The 21796-nt window shown below is 45.8% G+C and overlaps 1 protein-coding gene and 1 long non-coding RNA gene across 7 annotated transcripts in view; one reads left to right on the top strand and one right to left on the bottom strand.

The window, feature by feature from the left end:
• Nucleotides 1–21796, top strand: part of CYSLTR1 (cysteinyl leukotriene receptor 1) — a 117459-nt gene that overhangs the window by 82152 nt on the left and 13511 nt on the right. For 2 of the 5 annotated variants that reach the window (XM_080366351.1, XM_080366352.1), the window contains exons 1-2: nucleotides 17592–18829; nucleotides 18937–19059. In XM_080366351.1, coding sequence (XP_080222477.1) covers nucleotides 18947–19059 — 113 coding nt within the window. In that variant the 5' untranslated portion in view covers nucleotides 17592–18829; nucleotides 18937–18946. Of the gene's footprint in view, nucleotides 1–15867; nucleotides 15968–17591; nucleotides 18830–18936; nucleotides 19060–21796 lie in introns of those variants that run through there. The other 3 variants (XM_080366355.1, XM_080366349.1, XM_080366350.1) reach the window with 2 other exon arrangements.
• On the bottom strand, nucleotides 5470–20813 carry LOC308054114. 2 transcript variants are annotated; one of them, XR_013923969.1, is made up of 3 exons: nucleotides 19855–20813; nucleotides 19538–19688; nucleotides 5470–17592 (listed from the first exon to the last, which is right to left on the bottom strand). It is a non-coding gene; the product is annotated as an uncharacterized lncRNA (long non-coding RNA). The 2 variants fall into 2 exon arrangements; XR_013923968.1 differs by having other exon boundaries at nucleotides 19538–20813.

Raw genomic sequence — 21796 nt, 5'->3', positions numbered from 1 at the left:
TTTTACTGTTTCTATTGCATTTGCTTATTTTGCTTGCATGGCAAGCTGATACAACAGAAAGATCAGCTGCAAGAGTGCTGCAGACAAGCTACACGCTTTCTCAGCAGCTTGAAATTTCATAATAGCTTGCGGAAAGATAAAACAAATCCTCTGTTTCTCCAGGGCACCACCCATTTGGTCAGCGTCCTTCCCCCATGGCACCCATTCTGTGAAAAGAAGAATGAAATCACAGGGACGGGGGGAGGGGGTTCTGGAGCGCTTCGGACCTGAGCTGTGCCCCACTTCACCTTGCAGGGCTGGCGGGCGGCTGCAGAGCCGGCATGGACAGACCATGGGAAAGGCTGCTGTGGAGAAATCTTTAATCAGTTCCCCTCAGTTAATCTTTACCCACATTAGTAATTGCTCCTGATGACTGATGCCTTTCAGTGCTCCTCTTTGAACCACCGACGTCTCCCTTAACATAGGCAGAACAAACACCTTGATTTCTGCAGTGGCATGGGATGGTTTCCAGTATTTTTCCATAACCTGTTTGCTTTGCACTACACCTTTGTTTGAAGGCTTTGGCCAGATCTGTACATTGATTGGCAGTGCTCTTTACAGCTGAGGATTTTTAATTTTTTTTCCTTGGCACAGAAGAACAATTTAATTAGAATTCAGCAATAGGTAAGAAAATTTCAGTTTTCTTCTGTCTGAAGTATTCCATTTAAATTTGACCCCAGAGGGTTTCCAGCACTGTTCCCTTGCCATCTCATGGGGTGTCCCATCTCCACCTCCTTGTCATGCAATTCTGTACACCTCAAAACACTGCCAAGGGGCACCGCGCAAACTGCCCATCAACTCTACTGCCTCTTTCTCTTGCTGATACTGAAAACAATTCTATTCCCATTTCTTTTCCTTTATACTGTGCCATGAAGAACTTTGTCAAGGAAATCCAGATAAGTTACATCATGTGACTATCTTGCGGTTGTGGGAAATTTTTTAACAAGCTTGAAGACTTTGAGGAGATTGTAGGAAGGAAGTTTTCTTTGTAAATAACTGCACCTTGGTCCTACAAAACAAGTCCTAACTCTTATTCTTTGGTAGTTAGCCAATTATCTGGTCCTAAAGTTGTGCCACGTGCTGCGATTCCCTGGGCCACCCTGATTTATGGCTATGGTACGTAGTCTGTGTTGCTCTTCTCATTTTTTACCTTAGGGGTCTTTTTTTCCCTTAGGTTGCTTGAGAAACCAGAACAAATACACTCTGATCAAGACAGGTCAAGATTTCCTGTCTCTCCCCTCAGTAAATGGATGGAGAGTCTCCTGCCTGGGTACCTGACTTTATATAGTTACCCACCTTCATTATCCTCAGAGAATACACATTTCTCTAGCACCTTTTGTGATTCCTCACTGAAGTTCTCCACAATCCTTTATCATTACCTCCTCTCCCTTGCCTCGAAGAGTTCAAGAAACTCATTCTAAAATTACAAACCAGCAAATGACTGTCTTTTCTGACTAGAAAACAGAGAAGAAGCCAGGCAGGTATTTGCAAGTGTGAGGAAGGGTTGGGTGACAAAGGGAGGAATCTCAAGGACAGCAGTGACACGTAGCAGGTCCTACAGGCACTGAGCTGCAGGCAGGACAGCCAGACCTTCACAGGCAGCAAACCGACAGGAGGGCTTCCCGTAAGCTGCTGAGCTGACCTGCTTTGTGCCCTTTCTGATGGAAAACCAGCAGAGCCTGCATGCTGGTGAAGCTGGAACTGGAGAGTTTCAGCCCTGTCCTGCTGGTCCAGAGCTTCAAGCAGCAGGAAGATTAGTATCCTTTCCAAGGGAGGGGTGGACAGACTTTCCAATGCATCCTCAAATCCAACGCAGCTGCCTCTCAGACATAACCACCATCACAGGACACAAGGGAAGGCAATTGCACCTTTGCTGCCAGAGGGCAGTGGTTGTCTCTTTTGGCCATGCAAAGACAAGAACCTTCCAAGATGTCCATTACAGAGAGGATGTTTTATGTTGGCCCCTCAGTAAAATACGAAAGGGCAGGAGATGTGTGACCTGGGTGTATTCTGCAGCTTTCTCAAGAACAGAAATTTCCACTTTCCACCTTTCCAAATAGCTCATCAGCAAAGCAAATAATCCGCTTATTTGTTTTACTGCCTTTACTCTCTATTTTCACTATAGAAAAGGAAATTTGCTTTTAATGAGGGCAAATGCTGGGATAAAGCATTACTAATGTAATGTTTATTCCTTGTGGACAGTGTGTCCAGTGGTAAGACATTTTTGCAAGTGGATTCCAGTATTTCATCAGCCCTTTTTACATAGCTGACAGAAAAGATTTCCTTGAAGGGAAACAGTGAAAAGGTTGATGGCATAATCCTTTTTGTCTAAGATATTGAGTGTATCATGATTACAGATAAAATGCATGAAGTAATGGTGTGATTCATAAAACAGGGGGGGAAGAACTAGGTACAAAAAGATGAATGCAAATCGCACTTGGTTTTGACTTCCTCCTTCACTAACTCACATGTCCCATCTGGAAGTAATGGTGGTAACAGCACTTTGGGAAATGCCCCTCATCCAGACAAAAGTGGCTGAGGAGTTCCCCATTGTCGCCCACAGCTGAAGTTTTAGGAATCTCTTGAATGAGTTTGTGAGTTCTCAGCTGACAACTCTCTTGAAGGGATAAAGCAGGAAAGCCTGAGCCGCCCCACAGCCCAGATTAACCGCGTCTGGGCTCTCGCCCTGCAGAGCTACCACCCTACTGCACGGATCCCTCCCTAGCGGCTGCTCACTCCTTTCTCCCTGTGCCGTGTGACGAACAAGCCTTTGCGCCTCTTGATTTTTGTCCACGACATGGTTTTACATGCAGCCTGCCATTCCTGCTCGGGGCGCGCAGCAGCCGCAGCCCCCGCAGCAGCTACCGTGGGCCATCCAGTCTGTTCTCAATTAAGTGTTTTCCTTTGAGTCACAGCATTCCTGCGCTGCCATTCCTCAGCTCAGCTCCAAGGAGAAGGGTGGGGGGAATTTCCCTGGCACCCACAGACTTCCTTGGCTCTGGTACTGCAGCTTCCTGCTGAACTCCTCCACCTTCCGCACCCAACGCACCCTCACCGTGCCCCGCACCAGGCTGCCTCCATCACAGGTGGTCCTCACGGACCACACAGCATGAAGCGACATGCATACAGTGTTTTCTTCTCAGTGCCAAAAATTGAGAGTTATTTTCTCTGCCCTTGGAGGAGCATTAGAAGCAATTTTGATATCTCCTCCAAAGGCAATGCCTCCGTATGTCCCCACAATACATTCTGCCATCTTGCATTATTCTCTTTCCAAGGCATAATATTATTACTTAGCTAATTGAATCAGAAAGTTAAGTATATTTGAATTTTAAAGGTCTTACTACATTCCATCAATGCAGAAGGCTTTTTTCACTGCAATTATTTGTCCAGTATTTTGTCTTGATTAGATTTTAATGTCTCCATCTAATGACCTTTCCTCCCCTTCCTGGAAGCACAGTCTGGGAGCTCTTCCTACTGTAAATGGCATGTTTGCTGGCTAAGTGTCTCCTTGTTACTTGCCTCCATTTATCTAAACCATCATCGATTCATATCCTATGTGCTCCCTCTATTTATTACTTTCTTGGTGTTTCTTTGTACTTAACACATACGTAAAAATGTATAGCCTTACTCACAGTCTGGTATTATATTCATAAATAGGGCCAATTGTTTTGACTTTTTTAGCTTGGACAAGGTATATATGACAATCAGTAAGAATATTTGGTGAATCTTTACCAGCTTTTCCAGGAAAGCAAGAGCCAAAACCATAAGCACCAGGAAGAATTTTTCCTGTATGTGCTGCATGGCTAAGGGAGTCTGGTTTTCTACCTCAGGCCAACATACATGTATACAAAATTCTACTTTTTTTGTGTTTTTTGCTTTTCATAACTCATCTGACCAAAAGTCTTTTGAGACATTTATTTTCTTTGCAGTTCCTCACACCTGAGAACAAACAAATACACTGTGTGAAGCCTGTGAGAAGGCAGAAACCCACATCCCCCGGCTTGCCACAAAAAGGAAGAGTGCACTCTTTTCTGTGGTCTTTAAACAGGAATTGTGTTGAATTTGGAGCTGCATCCTACATGCAGCCTCTGTTTATAATTATTCCTAACAGCAATCTAAAGCATGAGAGCAGCACTGAGGTGCCTCTTGGAAACATAAATACCTGCAAGAGTTGCACTTAACGCAGCCCTCCCAAGCAGGGGGGAAATGGGAGGGAGCCATGTCACTGGGAGCAACTGGGCCACTCACTCCCTTCCTTCCCCTTAGAAAGTTTTGGTTGTTAACATTCACGTCATAATGCTTGGGCTTCACGATCTGAAAGGTCTTTTCCAATCTAAATGATTCTGTGATTCTAATGTTGCCAGGAATTGAAGGCAGCAAAGTTGGATTCACGTCCCACACCACCGTGCTCAGTGTTTAGGTGTGCTCCAAGGACATCCGTAGTTTGAGTCATGCTGGAAGCTCCCCAGGAACACGCTGCTGTTCTCACGTCTGTCTGCGATGCACCCGCATTTCGTGCTCCCCCAGGCACCTGCCCATGCTGCTCCTCTCCACCCAGCCTGCTTGTTTCGCTGCTTGCCTTCTGCTGCTCTTAGGTGTAGCCTGCTACAATCAGATGTAATGAGACACAGATGGTCTTGGTCCACTTGAATTTATTTGTGTGGCTTCTAGTGGCGACAGCAAATTTACTTTTTGACCTCATTTTTTTAAAAATTTTGGTAGCCTGAGCATCTCCAGCCATTGATGCTGGTGGGTGCCACTCAATGGCCGGCACAAGAGAAAAGCAGTTTCTGCTGCATGTGAGCTCTGAGTCCCGGCTGAGCCAGGCAGGAGCAGGTACTAGCCATGTGTGCTGTGCAGAGGTGGCAAACAGGTGGGGAGAAACTGAGCTGTCTCTCAGGGCTGACAAACCCTGCAGCAGGCTTGGATGGTATCTCTTCTGTATGGGTGCAGTCCACTGTGGCACCAGTGGCAGCGTGGGCTGGACATCTGCTGGCACTGGTGAGCATCCCCCAGGCAGCAAATCCAGGGAGCTGACAGGGACATGGTCACGTAGACATGTGGTTGCCATGGCTCTTCTGGAATAGGTACAACACAGATTCACCAGAAAAGCGTTGTTTGCTGTCTTTGAGACCCTGGAGGATACACTATGTTGCTCCCCAGACTTTCTTTGGGAATCATTTCCTCCATAAAGGCTTGTGATGCTTCTCCCAAATATGACTCTAATTTCTGGTTTCCCCTGAGGGGAAATAGCGAAGACATCAAGGAAATAGTTTTCCAGTAACTGGGGCTACAATAGGAAAAGATATTTGCAAATGTGTTTTTCAACTTGGCATTAGTTGTTTTCCAAGGGTATCTTGGTCTGAGATCAAGATTTTCTTTTGGGTGGGGGTGAGGGTAGTGTTCCCTGATGTCTGGGGGTTCATGTGCTTTGTTCTTTTTTTTTTTTTTTAAGAAAACAGTTTTGTTCAGGCTTGTAAATGGAATAGCAAATTATTATTAAGTAAAGAATGAAGAAACTCTGGAACTGAAAAATCAGTCGTGAACTGAAAACAGCACTGGAGGTCTGGCCATACTGCAAATGGCTGAGTTTAGTAGGATGGGATTCCTGTTTCCTAACAGCACCAGGAAACAGAAGATCTGCTCGGGTCTTGTTGGGTTTTAGTTTGGGGGTGGGTGACACAGCATCAGTGCCGTTTCCAGAATGAGGTACCAGCCCAGAGCAGGTCTTGTAGGTGACATACAAGCAGAAGTAGCAGTGTCCTGTGTCTCACCAAATGCACATTTACCTGGAGTAAAGGTATTCTCCAACCTTTACACATCCGTGGCAAAAGAAAGCAGAGCAAATGCTTGTGGCAGTGGTGGGAGGTAAATGCAGTCATTGAAAAAGCCTAAAGGAGTGTTTGGGACTTTTAAGAGTTTAGCGAAGGCTTGGCTGGAGCATGGCAGGGTTTGAGCAGATGAAGCCTGCGCTGAGCAGTGGGCTCTGAGAGCTCGCTTGGCAGCCGAGCTGGAAATCCCGACCTACCAGCAGCAGCAGTGCTAACGCCATGATCTGTCCCCATCCGGGTGGCTGTACATGCAGCCACCCCATAATGCAGCCCTTCTACTGCCAAGGGGAGCTGGAAACGTGCAAGATTCACTGCTGATACTGCCTTTGGTGTTTGCCAATAATCTGCTTTTCTTGTATTGAAATTTAACATTAGTGTCTTCAGCTGGTGTGGGGGAAAGTTAGTTGACAGAAATAATAATGTATTATTTCTTTAGAAAAGATCTTAAGAGCTATTTAGAGCTTATTGTTGCCGAAAAGAATGAAAAGCAGAAATAAATTCCGTGCTACTCCATGCAGTTCCCTTATTAGTAGATGTATTTTATTTGGACAGATGACAGACATTAGTAAATTGTTTCCTAGTGGGACCACAGAGATGAACAAAAATAACTCACATAGGAAAAGAGTTAATTAAGAGAGCAACCTAACTGCACCATTGCCAAACTTTTGGCAATCTGAGCAACCTCATTGACAACTGTAGAAAATAGTTTTGGAAGCACAGTTGTCCTAAGGGAGTTATTTAGGCCCATTTAACACTTAGATTGTTTAAACATTTAAAAACTGGCCATTGTCCCTCATTACCAAGATTTCTTTGTGTTCCCATCTAATGCTTTCGACAGTCAATGCTGTAAGTAAGCCCGGTCGGGCTGTACCCGGCAGCCCCGAGTGGAGGCAGAGGGAGCAAACCTGGGCCTGGCGGGGAAACAACTGCACAGGCGGCCCTGGGGGGTGGGGGGGCTGGGGAGGGGCTCTGCCAGGCTCCCACCCTGCTTTCCTCTCAAAAGGAGACCAACCACCTTGGGTTTTCACACGGAATACAAGCCCCAAATGCAGCACAGCAGCTCCTCCTGAGCAATCACAGGTTTATATGGTTCCCTTGGTCAAGAAAAGGCAGGTGGGGCTCTCTCTGTGGAGCGGGAGGGCTTGCTGGTGGTTGTGCAGCTGTGGGCGAGAAGGTCAATTTAGAAGAAGGGGAAAGTGGGTTTGGCCAGATCAGTTGGGATTCAGGAAAGAGGAAGGATAGAGTTGTTCACATCTTGCTTACTCCTGGCCAAAACATGCTACTCCCAAGCTATGTGGAGCCTCCAGCACACCCTCAGCTCTGGTCTCCACGGAAAATTCCCTTACCCGTGTCCTTTCTTCAGCAGACCTGCACGCCTTCATGTCGCAGCTTCGTTAGCACCTGGCTGTGATGGAGGAGGATCTCTGCAGCCTTCTGGTCACCCAAGTGGGATTTCAGCGCAAGTGATTCCCCTTTCCTGACACTTGTTCTTGACATGACTTGTTCCATCTTATGTCACCTACTGAGTGCTTACTGCTGCTCTCCTGCCACTGCGGTGAAAATCACGCCTTTTCCTGTAAGTGCAGCCTCATATGAGGAAGCAAGCAAGGACTTAGGGGTGAGAGTACCAGCACTTCGCTATTTCCTCAAGCCTTTGCCTTTTCATAGTTGTGTTATCACCTCTTGCTTCACCTTCTCGCTCCTGCTGCAGCTCATCTGTAGTGTTGCAGGTTCTCGCATGAGCCGTTACTCTTCTTTCTTCTTGTTGTCTGTAATAGCGATGCTGTAACTGAGAAAAAGCTTGGAAGCAGCATAAACACCTGTTAAACAAAAATGGAACTTTGTTCATTCCCATCCTCTCTTTCAGTTGTTCTGTCTCTCCGGCTCCTTTTTTGTGTGTGGCTACTGGACTAGATTGGTTTTCAGAAGTTTGTTATAGATATGGATAAAATTGTAGTTAAAATAGGGTTGGCTTCAGTACTGTAAGTTTGGTAAGCCTTGGCCCCAGGCTGTGTCTGGCCAAGCAGCTCCCCAGGTCTTACACTTGGTGTAAGAAATTATTCTTAACCCACACCCTTTTTGGAGGGCACCTTTTGGCCTGGTGCCATGGCTGGGCAGAGCGGTTATGGGTCCATCCCAGTGGCCATGGGGCCTTGGCCAGCCCCCCTGGTGGTGCATGCCACTGGGTTTGCAAAGTTTGGGAAGGAGCAAGGGCCAGAACAACCCAGCCTCTCCAACAAACCCTACTTTCCCCATGAAAGAGATCAGGAGAGACTTGATGGTTCAATTCTCATGAAAATCCTCAGCTCCCTGCAAATGCCGCATAGGTGTTTTTTGCGGCAAAGACAGAGCTTTGGGTAAAGCTGCTGAGGAACCGCTCAGCCTGAGCACTGGTGCTGGTGGGAGTGGAAGAGAGTTCTCTCTGAGCTGGGACAGCTGTAGCTTTTGTGATCCAGGGCAAAAGAGAGGAAAATGTTGGTTGCTGCTCAAAGAAATTCTAGCCTTAAGATCGGAGCAGGTTAGTATCAGGATTTCCGGAGCTTGTCGCTTGGCAGATCACAAGTCTGTTGAATCTGATAGGATAAAAGATCTGGAGAGAGTCTGGGGGTAGGAGGAGTAATGTATCTATTAAATGAGGGAATTGCCAGAAGTTTGTTAGTTGGTTAGGCTTTTATGGGGTTGGTTGTTTTTTTTGTTGTTTTTTTTTTCAGGCCACACCACTGGTTTTCAGAAGAAAATTACTTTCGCTGCCAGCTGAAACTGCAGCTGGAGTGTTAGTGGTGTCAGCCCAGCCCAGTGTGTGTGGCTGATGGTGCTGATGCTGGTGGCTATCACCACGACTTGTGCAGAGCAGGTTAAAGGACACCCAGCTTTCAGTAGGTTTATTGGGACTTGCTTTTCCCTCTCTTTTGAAGAGAGCACTGGGCTGTGTAAAACAGGACCCAGGACCCATCTGTTATAAGTGGCAGTAGCCAAGGAGGTTGCAGAGATGCAGACGTACTGAGAGCTGGTCCTGGCAGGGGATGCAGCAGGTACTCATGCTGATTTCTGCACTGACACAGCCCTATGGATTTTCTAGAACAGCTAGTCCTTTCAAAATCTCTGTAGAACAAAAATAAAGGCTAAAGAATGATGATCCTGTTCTATGGAGTCCTGCTGCGCCTTAGAAAAAAGCATTGTGGGAAAAATCAGAAGGCAAACACAACACAGAAGGAATAACACATACAACTAAATAAATAATGGAGCAAGCCAAGACTTCAGCTGAACTAATGGCTCATGTTTTCCAGACCCTCAGACTTTCACTGCAGGAAACATCAGCTTGGTTGTTTTTAATTGTCCTAATATAGAACTTTAAGGCAGGAATGAGAAACTGAAATCTGATTTTCAAAGGCAATGGATGAACCTGAATGCGGGTAGGTCCGTCGGAAGGTGATGCAGAAATCGGTTGTTGGGTTTAGCACTGAGTGGGCACAAAAAGCTTCCCTTGCTGCAGAAGTCATCGTCTCTAACCAGGTTGCTCTGCTTGGGTCTGCTGCCTTGCGGGGGGCAGGCAGGTACCAAGTACACGCTATACAGTAACCCCGTGTGACTTGCGTGAGGTAGAACATCATGGCGCACATCGGGAAGGACCCTGGCAGAACGCAGGCTGCCAGGCAGGGAGCAGTCATTCAGGTTAAGCACAAGCATCCAAACAAACAGCCTTTAACAGCTACTCCTTGTCAGCCTCAGCCTGTAAGCTAAACAGAAGCATAGCAGATTTATCTCAGAAGTACTCAGATGGCCAAAAAAGGCCAGCTTCCATGATGTAGCATGATCTTCAGGGAGAAAGCATCAGCCATAAATCTCACAGATATGCAGACAGTTTGCACAGAAGTCTGAATTCTCCAGAGAAGAGATTGGCATTGGCCGTCCCGAGCCCAACCTCACAAAGCCAGCATGGCTTTGATGCACAAACAGCCACAGAGTAAATAGATAGAGCTGTGCTGATGTGCTTTGTATCTCTGTGTACTCCAAGTGCTGAAACAAAACCTCGTAACAATGACTTCAGGGAGCTCATGGAAAGCCGGGGGAAGACCTTTCCCAGCCAGTGGTACCTCAGGCCACTGACTGCCCAGTGACCTGCCTCTCAGATTAGCAAGGTGATGGATCAGAAGCAGCACAAAGAGGCATTCAAGACGTTGCTTGGCAATGGGTAATGAACTCCACAGCCTTTACTAGACAGTAACTACAGTGCTCTCTGCTTCTCAGCACTTGGAAATTTACTGGAAGCAGCTAAAAAGGCATTAATTCCAACATGAGCACATCTCGGTTTTGCAAAAGCTCCACTAGTGTCTGCTGGACAGGGTATGTTATTTGTCATCTCCCATAGGAGAATTTTTCTTTTCCAGCAGTATTTTCATCTTCTGAGCAATCTTCAGATGGATGGAAATAGGCACACTGACCTTGGACGTTAAATGCTGTTGCCAAAACTCAGCGTCAATATGATTAGAAAACTAGGATTTTAATTGCTGCTGTGGTGAATTTGAGATCAACGCTAATGAATCATTTTATGGCACATTCCTGGCTGATACCCTCAGCCTGAGCCCCATGGCATGGCATTCCCTAGAAGTGGCTGACCAGGGACTGCAGCCTGGACTGCAGGTTTCTCCCAGCCTCCACCATCACATGTAGTACCACTGCGTTTTAGTTATCAGTGATCACAAGGGAGATGATCTTGTGTGTGAGATATATATATATATGTATAATTTTATTTTTATTTTAGGAAAAAAGCTTTCACACTAGCCTCCTTATCTGCTCTTCTTTCCTTCCCAGCTCTGATGGCTGACAGGGATAATCTAACCCATCTCCTCTTGGGATCAGCAATCCATCTTCTCCTGAAGGACACCTGGCAGCTGAGTAAGTTTGCATGACCGAGTGCTTCCCAGGAAAGAGATCGTTCCTATCAGTAAGCGACTGGGGCAACCACAACTAGAAATGCTTCTGCTGCACGCTCTCCTCAAACATCATTAAGTGTGTGCCTCTCTGGTTTGTTTATAGATTTGGGAGCTTTCTGTGACTTTCTTCCCTCTTCCCAGCACATTGAGAGAAGGGGACCAAGCAGAGCAGCTGTCAGGGCAGAAGGGCCATGGGAGGGTCATCTTTGTATAACTAAACTCAGTTTTAGGGTGCTTGAAACATCTGGAGTAAGATGAGAGCAAGAATCTTAGTATGTTAAGCCCACAAAAATTAATATGTTGTTTATTCAAACTCAGAATTAATAGGTCAATTCAAAACCAAGGAACTATTTTCCATAATTAAAGAACAAGCCATGCTCGGGCTTTTTAGGCCTTTAATGACTCTGACTCTTGCGTGGGTTTTTGCAATGAGGGCAAGTTTCCAGTGTCAAATGGCTTGAGTCTAGCAAGAGTAATTTTTTTAAAATGGTGGTCCTTTGGGGTTAGAAATGAGGATAAAGGCTCAGACTGCCCTTGAACCCTTCCAACCCTGCTTCACACCAAATGGTTTCTGAAGTTTATGCATCTCAATGAAAGGAAAGTGGAAAACAAAATAATATATTTCTACTTACCCTCCTGCCCTCAGCAGGCTTCTCAGCCCACGGACAGAAACCATCCCAGCGCCTCAGATGTATTCCTTTCCTTCCATTTCCATACTATCCTTCATTTCATCTGCTGGGTTTTTTCCTGTTTCCAAAATCGGAAAGAAGGATGGTTCCTCAGCATGGCCGTACAGATTAGTTTATTAAGTGTTAGAAATTCAGTTCTTGTTCATTGTCAGATATTTTGCTTTGCCTAGTATCAAAGCTCAGAAGCTTTGGTACTAAGGAGAATTAAGAAACATTATTCTGAAAAAGGACAATCAGTTGGCACAGTGGCTGTTTCATGCTTTGTCATACAGCTAGTCCCATCTTATGCTCTTCTCTTGTCACTTTAATTCAAAGTTGTTCTGCTGTAATTGTTGTGTTGGCTCGACTCACCTGGCTGCAAAAGAGGAGGAAAAATAGGAATTACGTTGAATGACTTTCAGACTGCATCTGCAGGGCTAGACGGTCACTTATTGCCGATGGTTTTCCTCTCTGCCCAGGGAGATCTTGCAGACAAGCATGTCTTGGACTGGGATGCTGGGGCTGCATTAGTAGGCAAGAGCAGCAAGTACAGAAATGTTTGGCTGCAGGCTGTAAATCAGACCAATGCGGGCAGGAGGTGCATATGTGATCTGAACTGGCACAGAAGAGCGCGCTGGTAAACAGGAAGGCAATGGTCCTGCGCTGCAAGCTTGTTGGGCAACGCTTATCGGTGCGGGGGGACGGACACACTGGCAAGGAGCAGCAAAGTAGAAAGAGCCTGAGGCACTGCCTAAAAGAGGAAGGATGATGGATTAGAGGCTTAAAAGCAATTAAATAGCTGAAAACATCTGAAATCAAACCAGAGAGGTTTAAAACACTTCACTGAATCTAACAGCCAGAGAATTGCAATGTGATTTAGAAATGCCCAAGCAAGAGAGGGGAAGAGGGAATTGGAAACAGTCAGAGGTTATTAACACCAGGAAGAGAGAATAATTATTGGAAGTGATGCTTCAGGTTAGAACTAGAAATAATAGTACAAAATTAAAATAAGAAGTTAATTTGAAAGTAAACATTGGAATAACTTCCTGATAGAGAGGGGTCCCAAGGGGAGTTTGGTTTCCGGGAATTAGATCAACATACGTGAATAACTAGAATGTGTGCCTGTGCTTAGCTGAAGCTGAAGGGTAGACTTTGCATGCTCAGATTCTAGGGGAGAAATTCCTTTTTCCAGGGCTGCTCCCTATTTCTGCTCTGTGGGAAGTGGGAGCAATGTCAGGAGAAAAGTGCATCCCATGGTTTTATTGAGATTTGAAACGTTAATGTTTTTTTCTGAGAGCCAGCAGAGGAACCTTGCCCAGAGACTTTTTTATGCCTTTAACGTATTGACAGCCTGCACGTGCCAAAATCTTTTTTGCCTTGTAAGCTGGAAGAAAACAAATCCAGAGCTGTGTTAAGATCTGACATAGTACAAGGAAACAAAACTGCTCCAGTAAAGCTGCACCCTCTGCTGCCTTTGGGGTGAGCGGGGCCGGGGCTTTACCCCCACCTGGGAGCAGTATGGAGACATGCTGGTGCCCTCTCCAGTCCATGTCAGGAGGAATCAGGAGCATTTCTTCCTGCAAAATTTGACTTTCACAGGTATGGTAAGACAGGTGACTTGTTTCCTGTGTGTGCTTCATTACATGAAATTCAGTAAAGGGAATATATTGTGCTCTGACTGCAGAGTACCTTTTTTTGATCTACCATTACAAATCCTCTTCACTAGCCCGTTAATTTTGCTGGTGTCCCCGGATGTTACTTCAGCAGCTTCCAGTGCACTTTTACTTGCTAATCACAAAGACTTTTTTCTTGCTTGACCTTTGTCCTCCATCTGTTATCTGCCTGAGAATGCTTTTTAAATAAGCCCAATGGGGGGAAAAAAACATGTAATTGGTTTAAATTGGCTTAAATGCATTATCAATTCTTTCCACCATAGGAAAAAATATGAAAGTGCAAAACCTTAAAGTGCACTTCAAAATATTGAGGATTGCATTAGATAATAAATAAAGATAATGAAAAAAAACATTTTTTGAAAGATATTACAGCATTGGTTTGACAAGAAACGCTTAGTTTTGAAACTGCAACAGCCTGTGATTAGCGTTTTTAACAATGGGACTAGATTAGCGTGGATGTAGTGATTAGTGAAAATATCCAGGTCCTAAAAACATTGTTGAATGAAAAAGAATGCTTGGTTATCACTGGCAAAGTCCTGTGTGGTGTGTAGCTATTTCACATCACAGGCAAAGAGACTTGGTGTCTAAGAAGGGCTGAGCTGAGATTCTTTGCTCCAGAAATACTGGCGATCTCCTAACCCAGCTGAGTGTCCTGGTGCTTTGGGCTGGGCTGTTGTAGTTGCTGCAGGTCCCTGCCACCCGAACTGTTCTACTCTAAAGCATATTCATGGCGTTTTGTGTGCATGGTCTGTAGAGGACAATTTGAGCATGTCAATTAAACAGCCCTTGCACTTGACTGGAAGAAGGATGCTCCTCATCCCACATTGGGACAGCAAGATGCCATCCATTGCAGTCAGTGGAAAGGTATCTCACGTTGTCTGTCCACGTAGGCAGTCTGTGAATTTGATGCATATAGAAGGTTCCTGGAGGCGGACATTGTCTGTCCCAGGACCAGATGCCCCACAAGTCAGGACTAATATGGTCCCCTCCGCTTTGTGCTTTACATGAGCACTGGAGGTGAAAGACATAATTTCACAATTTTTTCCCAGTTTCTTCAGTTCCTCCTTACCATGAAGGCTTGAGATCGTGCTGCTCTCACTTGGCCCCACAGAGCACTTGCTGAGTGCCCACCGAGCGTTAGCAGCCCAGTGCTGTTGCCAGGTGTTTCAACACTGGACTGAGCAGCGATGCTTTCTCCGGGGAGCACCACGGGTGAGCAGGCAAGGCTGCCTTCACTGGAGCAGCGGGAGGTACAGCTGCGCTGGACGTCAAAGCACACGCTGATTTTGAGCTAACCTAGAGCAAATACCCATTTGTTAATACTCTTGCAGGTGCCCGCTGGCAAAGGCTTACATGACACCCACCGTAAAATCCCTTGGGTTTAAGTCCAGTGGAGAACAAGTCTTTTAACCAGGGACTGGCAGTTACACATGTTGCTGAACAAGGAGTAAGCATAAGGGAAGGAAAATTCTTCTATTGCAGGGAGATTCCAAAATCTACAAATACATGCCCAAAGTGATAGCTCGCTCAGTAAAAACCAAAATCACTTGTTCATCCGCAGACAATGGCAATGCACAGAGCATCTGAATCATGGCAGAAAACCAGTCACATCCTTCCCCAGTGAGTGTTGGTGAGGTTTTTTATTAAGAAAAAAAAAAAAAAAGAAGCATCCACTTCTCAGCACATCAGATAAAAGCAGAGCTGCAGAGAGCAGCAGCTTATACAATTAAAAGACTTAATTCACAGCCTGAGCAAGGCACTTTCAGGGCTTATCAGAAACATATAGCTGGCCTAGACCAGGCATGTTATTTAGGCTTTGAGACCACACTTAATTAAATCCAAGCAGAAAGCACAGGACAGACATATAGGAAATTTTGAAGCAGTGGATAAAAACTGGATGAGAGGAAAAGCAGCTCAGCGTGGCAGTATATGCCCCACAGCTCGTCTCTCTGATCGAGAACATGAATTAAGGAAATAAGAGGATGTAGCTATTAAAGTCCAAAGTTCTACTATTTTGTGAAATTTTCTGGTGTTATCTTCCATGATCTGTTCTAGAAGCAGAAATACAAGTGTTGTAGGTGGACACTGGTGGCTGTATGAGCATCTTTTCACGGATTCCTGGTATATCGGGTCCTCTTATCTGAACCTCAGGTTTGAACAAAGAGCCTACTTAAGTATGTCATCATTTGTCAGGGGGTTTTCTCTTTACATTTTTCCTTTTAAATCAACAGGGAAAAAAAAAAACCAACCAACAGGATGAGCAATTAAATGCTCAAAGAACAGGAAATTTCTATTACTGTTTCCTCTGGTGATTTTAACCAAACTACTTTGCATATCTGATGATCTGTATTCATCATTCTCACCTTGGATGGCTCAGTTTTTGTGGACTTACATTCTCACACCACAATTGCATACCCTACCCTTGCATTAGTTGTTAGACCAGGCAAAATGTTTATTTGTTGAGATGTTGCCATTATGTGCTACAGTTTATTTTGATTCAAAGTTTGCTTGGGTCAGTTTGTGTTGACATTACCTCCCCTGATGTTTTCCTTGGCTGGCAAACCCCTCTGCACAGGTGTGGAGGTGCGTGTTTAAGCATTGCCACAGCTTGCAGCTGTCTTTCTCCTTTCTCTGAGAGCTTGGGTAGGATTTTGCTATGTTAGTTTTGCTCTATTTTAAATTATATCCTTCAAAGATCTTATTTCTCTCCCTCTTCATGCAGAGTCCATCTGATACCAGTGCCTACCTGTTGCATTTGCTCCTTTGTGAATGTTAGAAGCCCAGGACTACTCAGGTCCAAGGATGCCCACCTGTGATCTCAGGTTAGACATGGACATGGGGCTCTCCTTGTATGAACCACTCAGTAGCAGCATTGTCCTCCTGACGCAGATTATTTATACCTCCTAAACTTAGTCCAGAAACCAACAGATATTATCTGAAGAAGAAATGGAAAGAAAGATGCACAAAACACTTGGCAGTGCTGGGTTAATGGATGGATTTGATGATCTTAAAGGTCTTTTCCAACCTAAATATTTCTATGATTCTAATAGTGAAGCTGCTGTTCTAGATCTCTCACAAGCTGAGATCAGAGTACAGAAGCTACGGATACAGGACGTTAACTACCCTATTCATTTAAAAGTCTGTCACAGAAAGCGTTGTGTCAAGCATAAATTACAAAAAGGCAGTGTCAAATGGAACAGGAGGGACCAGCCGTGCTGGGGGCACGGCCAGCAGGCAGAGTCGCAGGATGGATCTTGGTGCCTTCACCCCAAAAGCACTTCAGTGACTGCTCCCTGGCAATCCAACACATCTCAGGTGTGGAGCGCCTGCAGAGTCTGAGAGCCAGAAGAGCAGATGCGTGATGACCCTCCTGAAACGTGGTGATGCTCCCTCAAGCTCCTGTTGATGCTGGGTTGTGGATGAGCATGCTCTTGCATGCAGAAGGCTGGGCACCACGGCTCTGGTCCCATGTCCTTCCCCCAAGCCCCTTCTTAAGGCCAGCACGATGCTTACAGCTCCTTCCTCTTCCTGCTGCTGGCTGTCCTGGTCGCTCAGTGACCTACATCCAGTGGAGATAACTGGCCTCTCTTCCCAGCATCTACAATGGGGCAAAATAAGCTTTGCGTGCAGAGCTTCCAGGCACGCCAGGCTGTTTATTGTGGGTTGTCTTGGTGACTGATATGTAGTAGTTGAAGAATGAGTTTCCCTCTGGGAACGAGCTTAGTCAGCCATACCCCTGTGTTCCCCATGCCTTTCTAGGGTAAAACCATGAATAAGAGCAGATGAGCATAGGTGCAACCTCAATGAAATGGAAAGATGCTGGTAGATAAAGGAAGCAATGAAGGGGTTAAGCCCGTGGCAGTGTATGTTTGATCAGCAAAGATTAATTGTGCAGGTTTTAGCTGGCTTAATTTCTTCTTGATTTAAATTTAAAAGAAATTTAATTTCTTCTTGATAAAACAAAAAACCAAAACAAGCAAACAAACAAAAAAAACCAACCAACCAACCAAACCCCAAACCAACCACCTTTGGCCAGTCAGGCCATTTTAAATGACCGGCTTCTCCAGAGGTGTAAATCAGGACGTGCCGATCACTGCAGAGCTCCGGGGAGGTCCCTGGGAAGTGGCCGCCCACCGCCGCTGTTGCGCAGGACCCCATCCCGCAGCCCCAGGGAGCCACAGGACGCTGCTGAGGGCGGCCAGCACACGCACACCTCCCAGAGATGGAGCACGCTGGCTGCAGGGGTTTCAATGCCACGTGGACATCAGTCCCTGGAGCAGCCCCGGCACGAGGCCATCCAGCCCCAGGGAAAGCGTGGGTCTGATTCCCACATGGGTATCCGCACGGCTAAGGTGGAACTGCACGCCGAAGGGCCGGGCTTTTTGTATCCTGGTGGATGTTTCCTAAGAAAAGCTTCTGCAGGAAGCCAGTTGGCAGGGCCTACAATCTTATTCAAATACAAGTAGATTAACATGATTTCTGATGTTCTGCAGTAATTTCCTTGAGTTACGTTGTGTCATAGATAATTATCTCACCATCTTCAAACACGTAACAGCAATGTATATCAGATGATGCTGACACACTAGGTAAGTACAGGTTTAGTTAGTTGTAAAGTGTCTCTATTATCAGTGTTAAGATTCAATGATGCACACGAATTTGCCTTTCAGTTTAGATTTTAAAAAATTTCCAAGTGATACAAGCCCCGAAATAGTTTTGATGGCAAAAATTCAGATTTGTGATGTTTATTCCATTCCCTTTCTAAAAAGAGAAAACCAACTTGGATATACTATTTCTGGCTGGTTAGATCACTTCCCAAAAGAAGATTAAAGCAAAATTTCACCATGAGAAATGTTTACTTGCATACTGTTGAACTTTCCAGGGATAAGTTTGTTTTCTTATATTCCAGAGAAAAAGGACCCCGGTGGTTTATGTAGTCAGATAACTCTGGTACCAAAAAATCAACATCACAGAATGAAAATGCTGCTTTGCTTTTGTCAGTGAGAAAAAGCTGTAACAAAAAATCTCTGATAGACTCATTACATTTAAAAAAAAAAATTGTACATCAGAATACTTTTTTACAAAAAAAAGTGGCAAGCAGCAATAAAGCTAGTGTCAGTATCTGAAACAAAACTAGAAAATCGAAGCACGACTTTTTGTTGGTTTGAAAGTAAATGCTAGTTAAGATTACCTGAACAGACTCCCAGTAACACAGGTTCTGAAGGCTAAGGTCACGGCTGACCTGCATAGACCCTCACGCCCAGTTCCAGTCCAAGGGCCAATAAATGCACCTTAGGTCTGCCCCATTCTGGGGAAAAAAATACTAGAACGATAGAATACTTTGGGCAAATGACATATAATACAGATTTCACCTCCATTCTAAACAAAAACAGGAGAATTTATATGATTTCCCAGATCCTGATAAATGCAGCCTCCAGGAACGGGAAAACGTTCTGCTTTTGCCTGAAAATATGTCATCCACGAAGGGACAGGGAATGTTTCCCGTTTCTTGACTGGTATGTCTGCAGCCTGACTTGTGAACTAATGGAGACACAGCGTAACAAAGCTCCATCTCACCCATCTGCTGAAGCGCTCTTTTGCTACGTGTACCGAACAGGAAGAGGAAGCAGCAATTGGCTCTATCAGGACAGCATCTCCTGACAGCGTGGCTAGTCTGTTTACTACAGGTTGACATGTTGAAACCATAAAAAAAACCCCCAAAAAAACCCCAAAAACGTTTCAAATCAGCAGTCCAGAAGTCTTCACAATGTCTTTAATTTTTCTCTTCTCGAAGGTGGTTGACCATGCAAGTATGCCAACCTGCCAGACGCCGGGAATCCCTGCCTGCCAGCGAACACGGCAAGACCTGGAGGTGTTGGGCACCTGGTCGAGCCAATCCCATAATGTCTACAGAAAGGTAATTCAAACCTTGTCTTTTGCAAACACATATGTAGTGTGCGTGTATGGAGTATGATCAGCTGGTCGCACAGGGGCCAGTTCTGATGGCTGGCTGAGGTCCTTCACCAGGTGAAGCCTCACAGAGGGGTGATGTCTCTGGGTCCTTGGCTGGAGTTCTGGCCTGACAAGCCCATCCTTTCATTGCACACAAGGTGAAAGGATCGGAGCAGCTTAAAGGGTCCCTAAAAGCCGTACTTCCAGAAATCTTCCCTGGCAGAAGACCCTGAAATTACTGCTCCCTGCCCCAAAGACCCCTCCAAACCCAGGTGTGCATCAGCCAGCTGCAGGAGTGCCATGAAGCACTTTGGCTGCAGCACCCCAGGGCGGCTGAGGCAGCGCACGCAGCCCCATACCCGTGCCCATGCCCGTACCCACACCTCTGTGGTGGGGCCACACAATCTGCTCCATTTCTCAGAAAAAGCAGCACAAACTCTCACCTTTTTATTTGTGTTTTGAGTGGAAACCACATGAACCTGGTCTTCTTCGATGAAACAGGAACAGCATTGTTCCCCGGCTGGTGTCTTCTGCCATTTCTCAGTTAGTGAGGCATCCCCATTACTGCCTCCTTTTGTGAAGAGAGATTTGTGCCTGTGAAAGAATAATGTAATTCTCCAAATAATTAGGTTAACAATGATGGAATTGATGAATGCTCCCCTTGCAGTATTTCTGGTAGTAATTTATTTCATTCATCTGAGGAGAGCAAGTGCTTTATTCAAAAAAATGCTAACTAGAGACAGTGTGGAAGGTGTCCTACCATCTCACCCAGGTCTGTATCTTCTCTCAGTCCGCTCTTCCACAACAGCTAGTTAAAAAGGTTGTATTTGCAGTCAGGTACGATCAACAACTTCCCGATCTGAAAGAGTGACAAGGGCTGAGGTTTTCTTCACACAAAGTTCCCCAGCTCTATTCTTCTCGCAGAGAAATCAGGGGAACAGGGAGCTTTGTTGCTCTCACATGGCTGGGGTGGAGCAGCTTCTTACAGCTGCCAGCATGGGCTATACATATTAACACCAGTCCATAAAAACGAAGTGGAAGACAGGACCAGGGCTGGAAGTGTGACATCAGGTCTGCGCAGGCTCAGGGAACAAATGGAGGCAAGGTCTAGGTGACAATAAGGGATGGTCCCCTGGAGAGACAGGTCCCTCTGGGTGGGGACCCTCGCAGAGACTGTTATAGCAAAAGCAGAGTGGAAAAGGGGTTGCACATCCTTGGCAACAAGCAGAAATTACTCTTCTAAATAAGGCATCACATTTGTGAGCTTGACAAAGGAGGTGGGAGGCAGACCCCTTCAGCTCCAGCCGCAGGTGTCATCATTTCTCAGTGTGGTTTTCTGCCACCCAAACACACCAACTCCACCGGCCTGGGGTGGCTCCGGGCTCGCGCTGCACAGAAAGGGAGGGGACGGCCCTGGCTGAGCACCTCCCAAGTTGGCACAAACCAAAAGCCGTTTGTTTCAGAATGACTAAGGGCTGTCAGGCATCAGGGCATTGAAACTGTTGCGTAAGAAGACTCATGTCCTCTTACGCTTGGGCAACATCTCCAAAGCTCCCATTTCCCTGCAGCTTTCCCATCCCTTTGCAATGGAAGTGCCCCCCATACCTGCTAGATCCAGGGCCATACCAGTGCACTCCCTCCATTAATCCATGCCAAAAGCTTCCCATGCCCTGTTCCTCCTTTATTTCCCCCTGCTTTCCTCGTTCGCTTTATTTCTCCCGTCTCCAGGGAAGGAGGTGCCCAGGTCGATGAGCCCTCCCTCAGCAGAGCACAGGGACCGCAGCTATGCACTTCCCAGGTTGGGACTGGATCAAGTCCAGCTACGCCAGAACAGGCAGAGCTGCGCCCGGGTCTGCATCCCTGATTTCAGGCATTGCCACGGTTGTGCTTTCCTGTAGAAATTGCATCTGGCAGGTGACATTGCCACTGGTAGTTTTCCTCCAGTGTCACACAGCCCAGCCTACTCTAAACAACTCTGAGCAAGTCTGGACTGAAGTTAAGGTTGCCATCCTTTTCAGGCAAGATTCAAAGAGAAACAACCTATTTTAGGAAGTCTCAGGAGAGGAAAGAAACTGCAACGTGTTCAACAGATGGAAATCCTGTCTTTGTGATTTCTGCTTCTTCAATAGCCGATGTGAAAGCACATGCCAAAGCTGAAGAGCTTCTTCATTCAGGCTGTAAACTATTTAGGCTTTTAGGAAAATTTCCTGGAACTCCAGCAGTACAGAAATAAACTCTCCAGTGCGCTGGATTGATCTCACATCTGTGATACTTAACATAGGGCTCAACATCCTGGGAGCCTGCTGTCCGACTGGAGCTGCAGGCGTTCGGGGTCCAGGAGGAGAAGGCAATGGAGGGTCATTCAGTGCTAAGTGGAAACTTACCTTAACCCTAAAGCATGATCGGGCTTTTTCCAGATTTGGATGGTCCCAGAAAGATTTTCAAAGCCTGTACCCCTAAATTGTGCTTTATCCCCCTTGTCCTGTGAAAACGGAACCAGACTGATTTACAGCCTAAGCATCAAACTGCTCTTATTAAGCACTAACAGATCTTCAGCCTCCAGATCTCTACCGAGTGATTAAAATTTGTGGTGGTGTTAATTATTAATCACCTTTATATCAGTTAAAATGTTTCCCACAGGCAAAAGGTATCTTATCTAGGCAAGATCCTCTGGTGAAACACTGAAAGAGCTGATGCCTTCA

Source organism: Falco punctatus (genome assembly GCF_963210335.1).
Source record: "Falco punctatus genome assembly, chromosome: 15".
NCBI classification, from domain to species: domain Eukaryota; kingdom Metazoa; phylum Chordata; class Aves; order Falconiformes; family Falconidae; genus Falco; species Falco punctatus.
The sequence above is the reverse complement of the archived record's forward strand: the minus strand, read 5'-3'. Positions and strand labels throughout refer to the sequence as shown.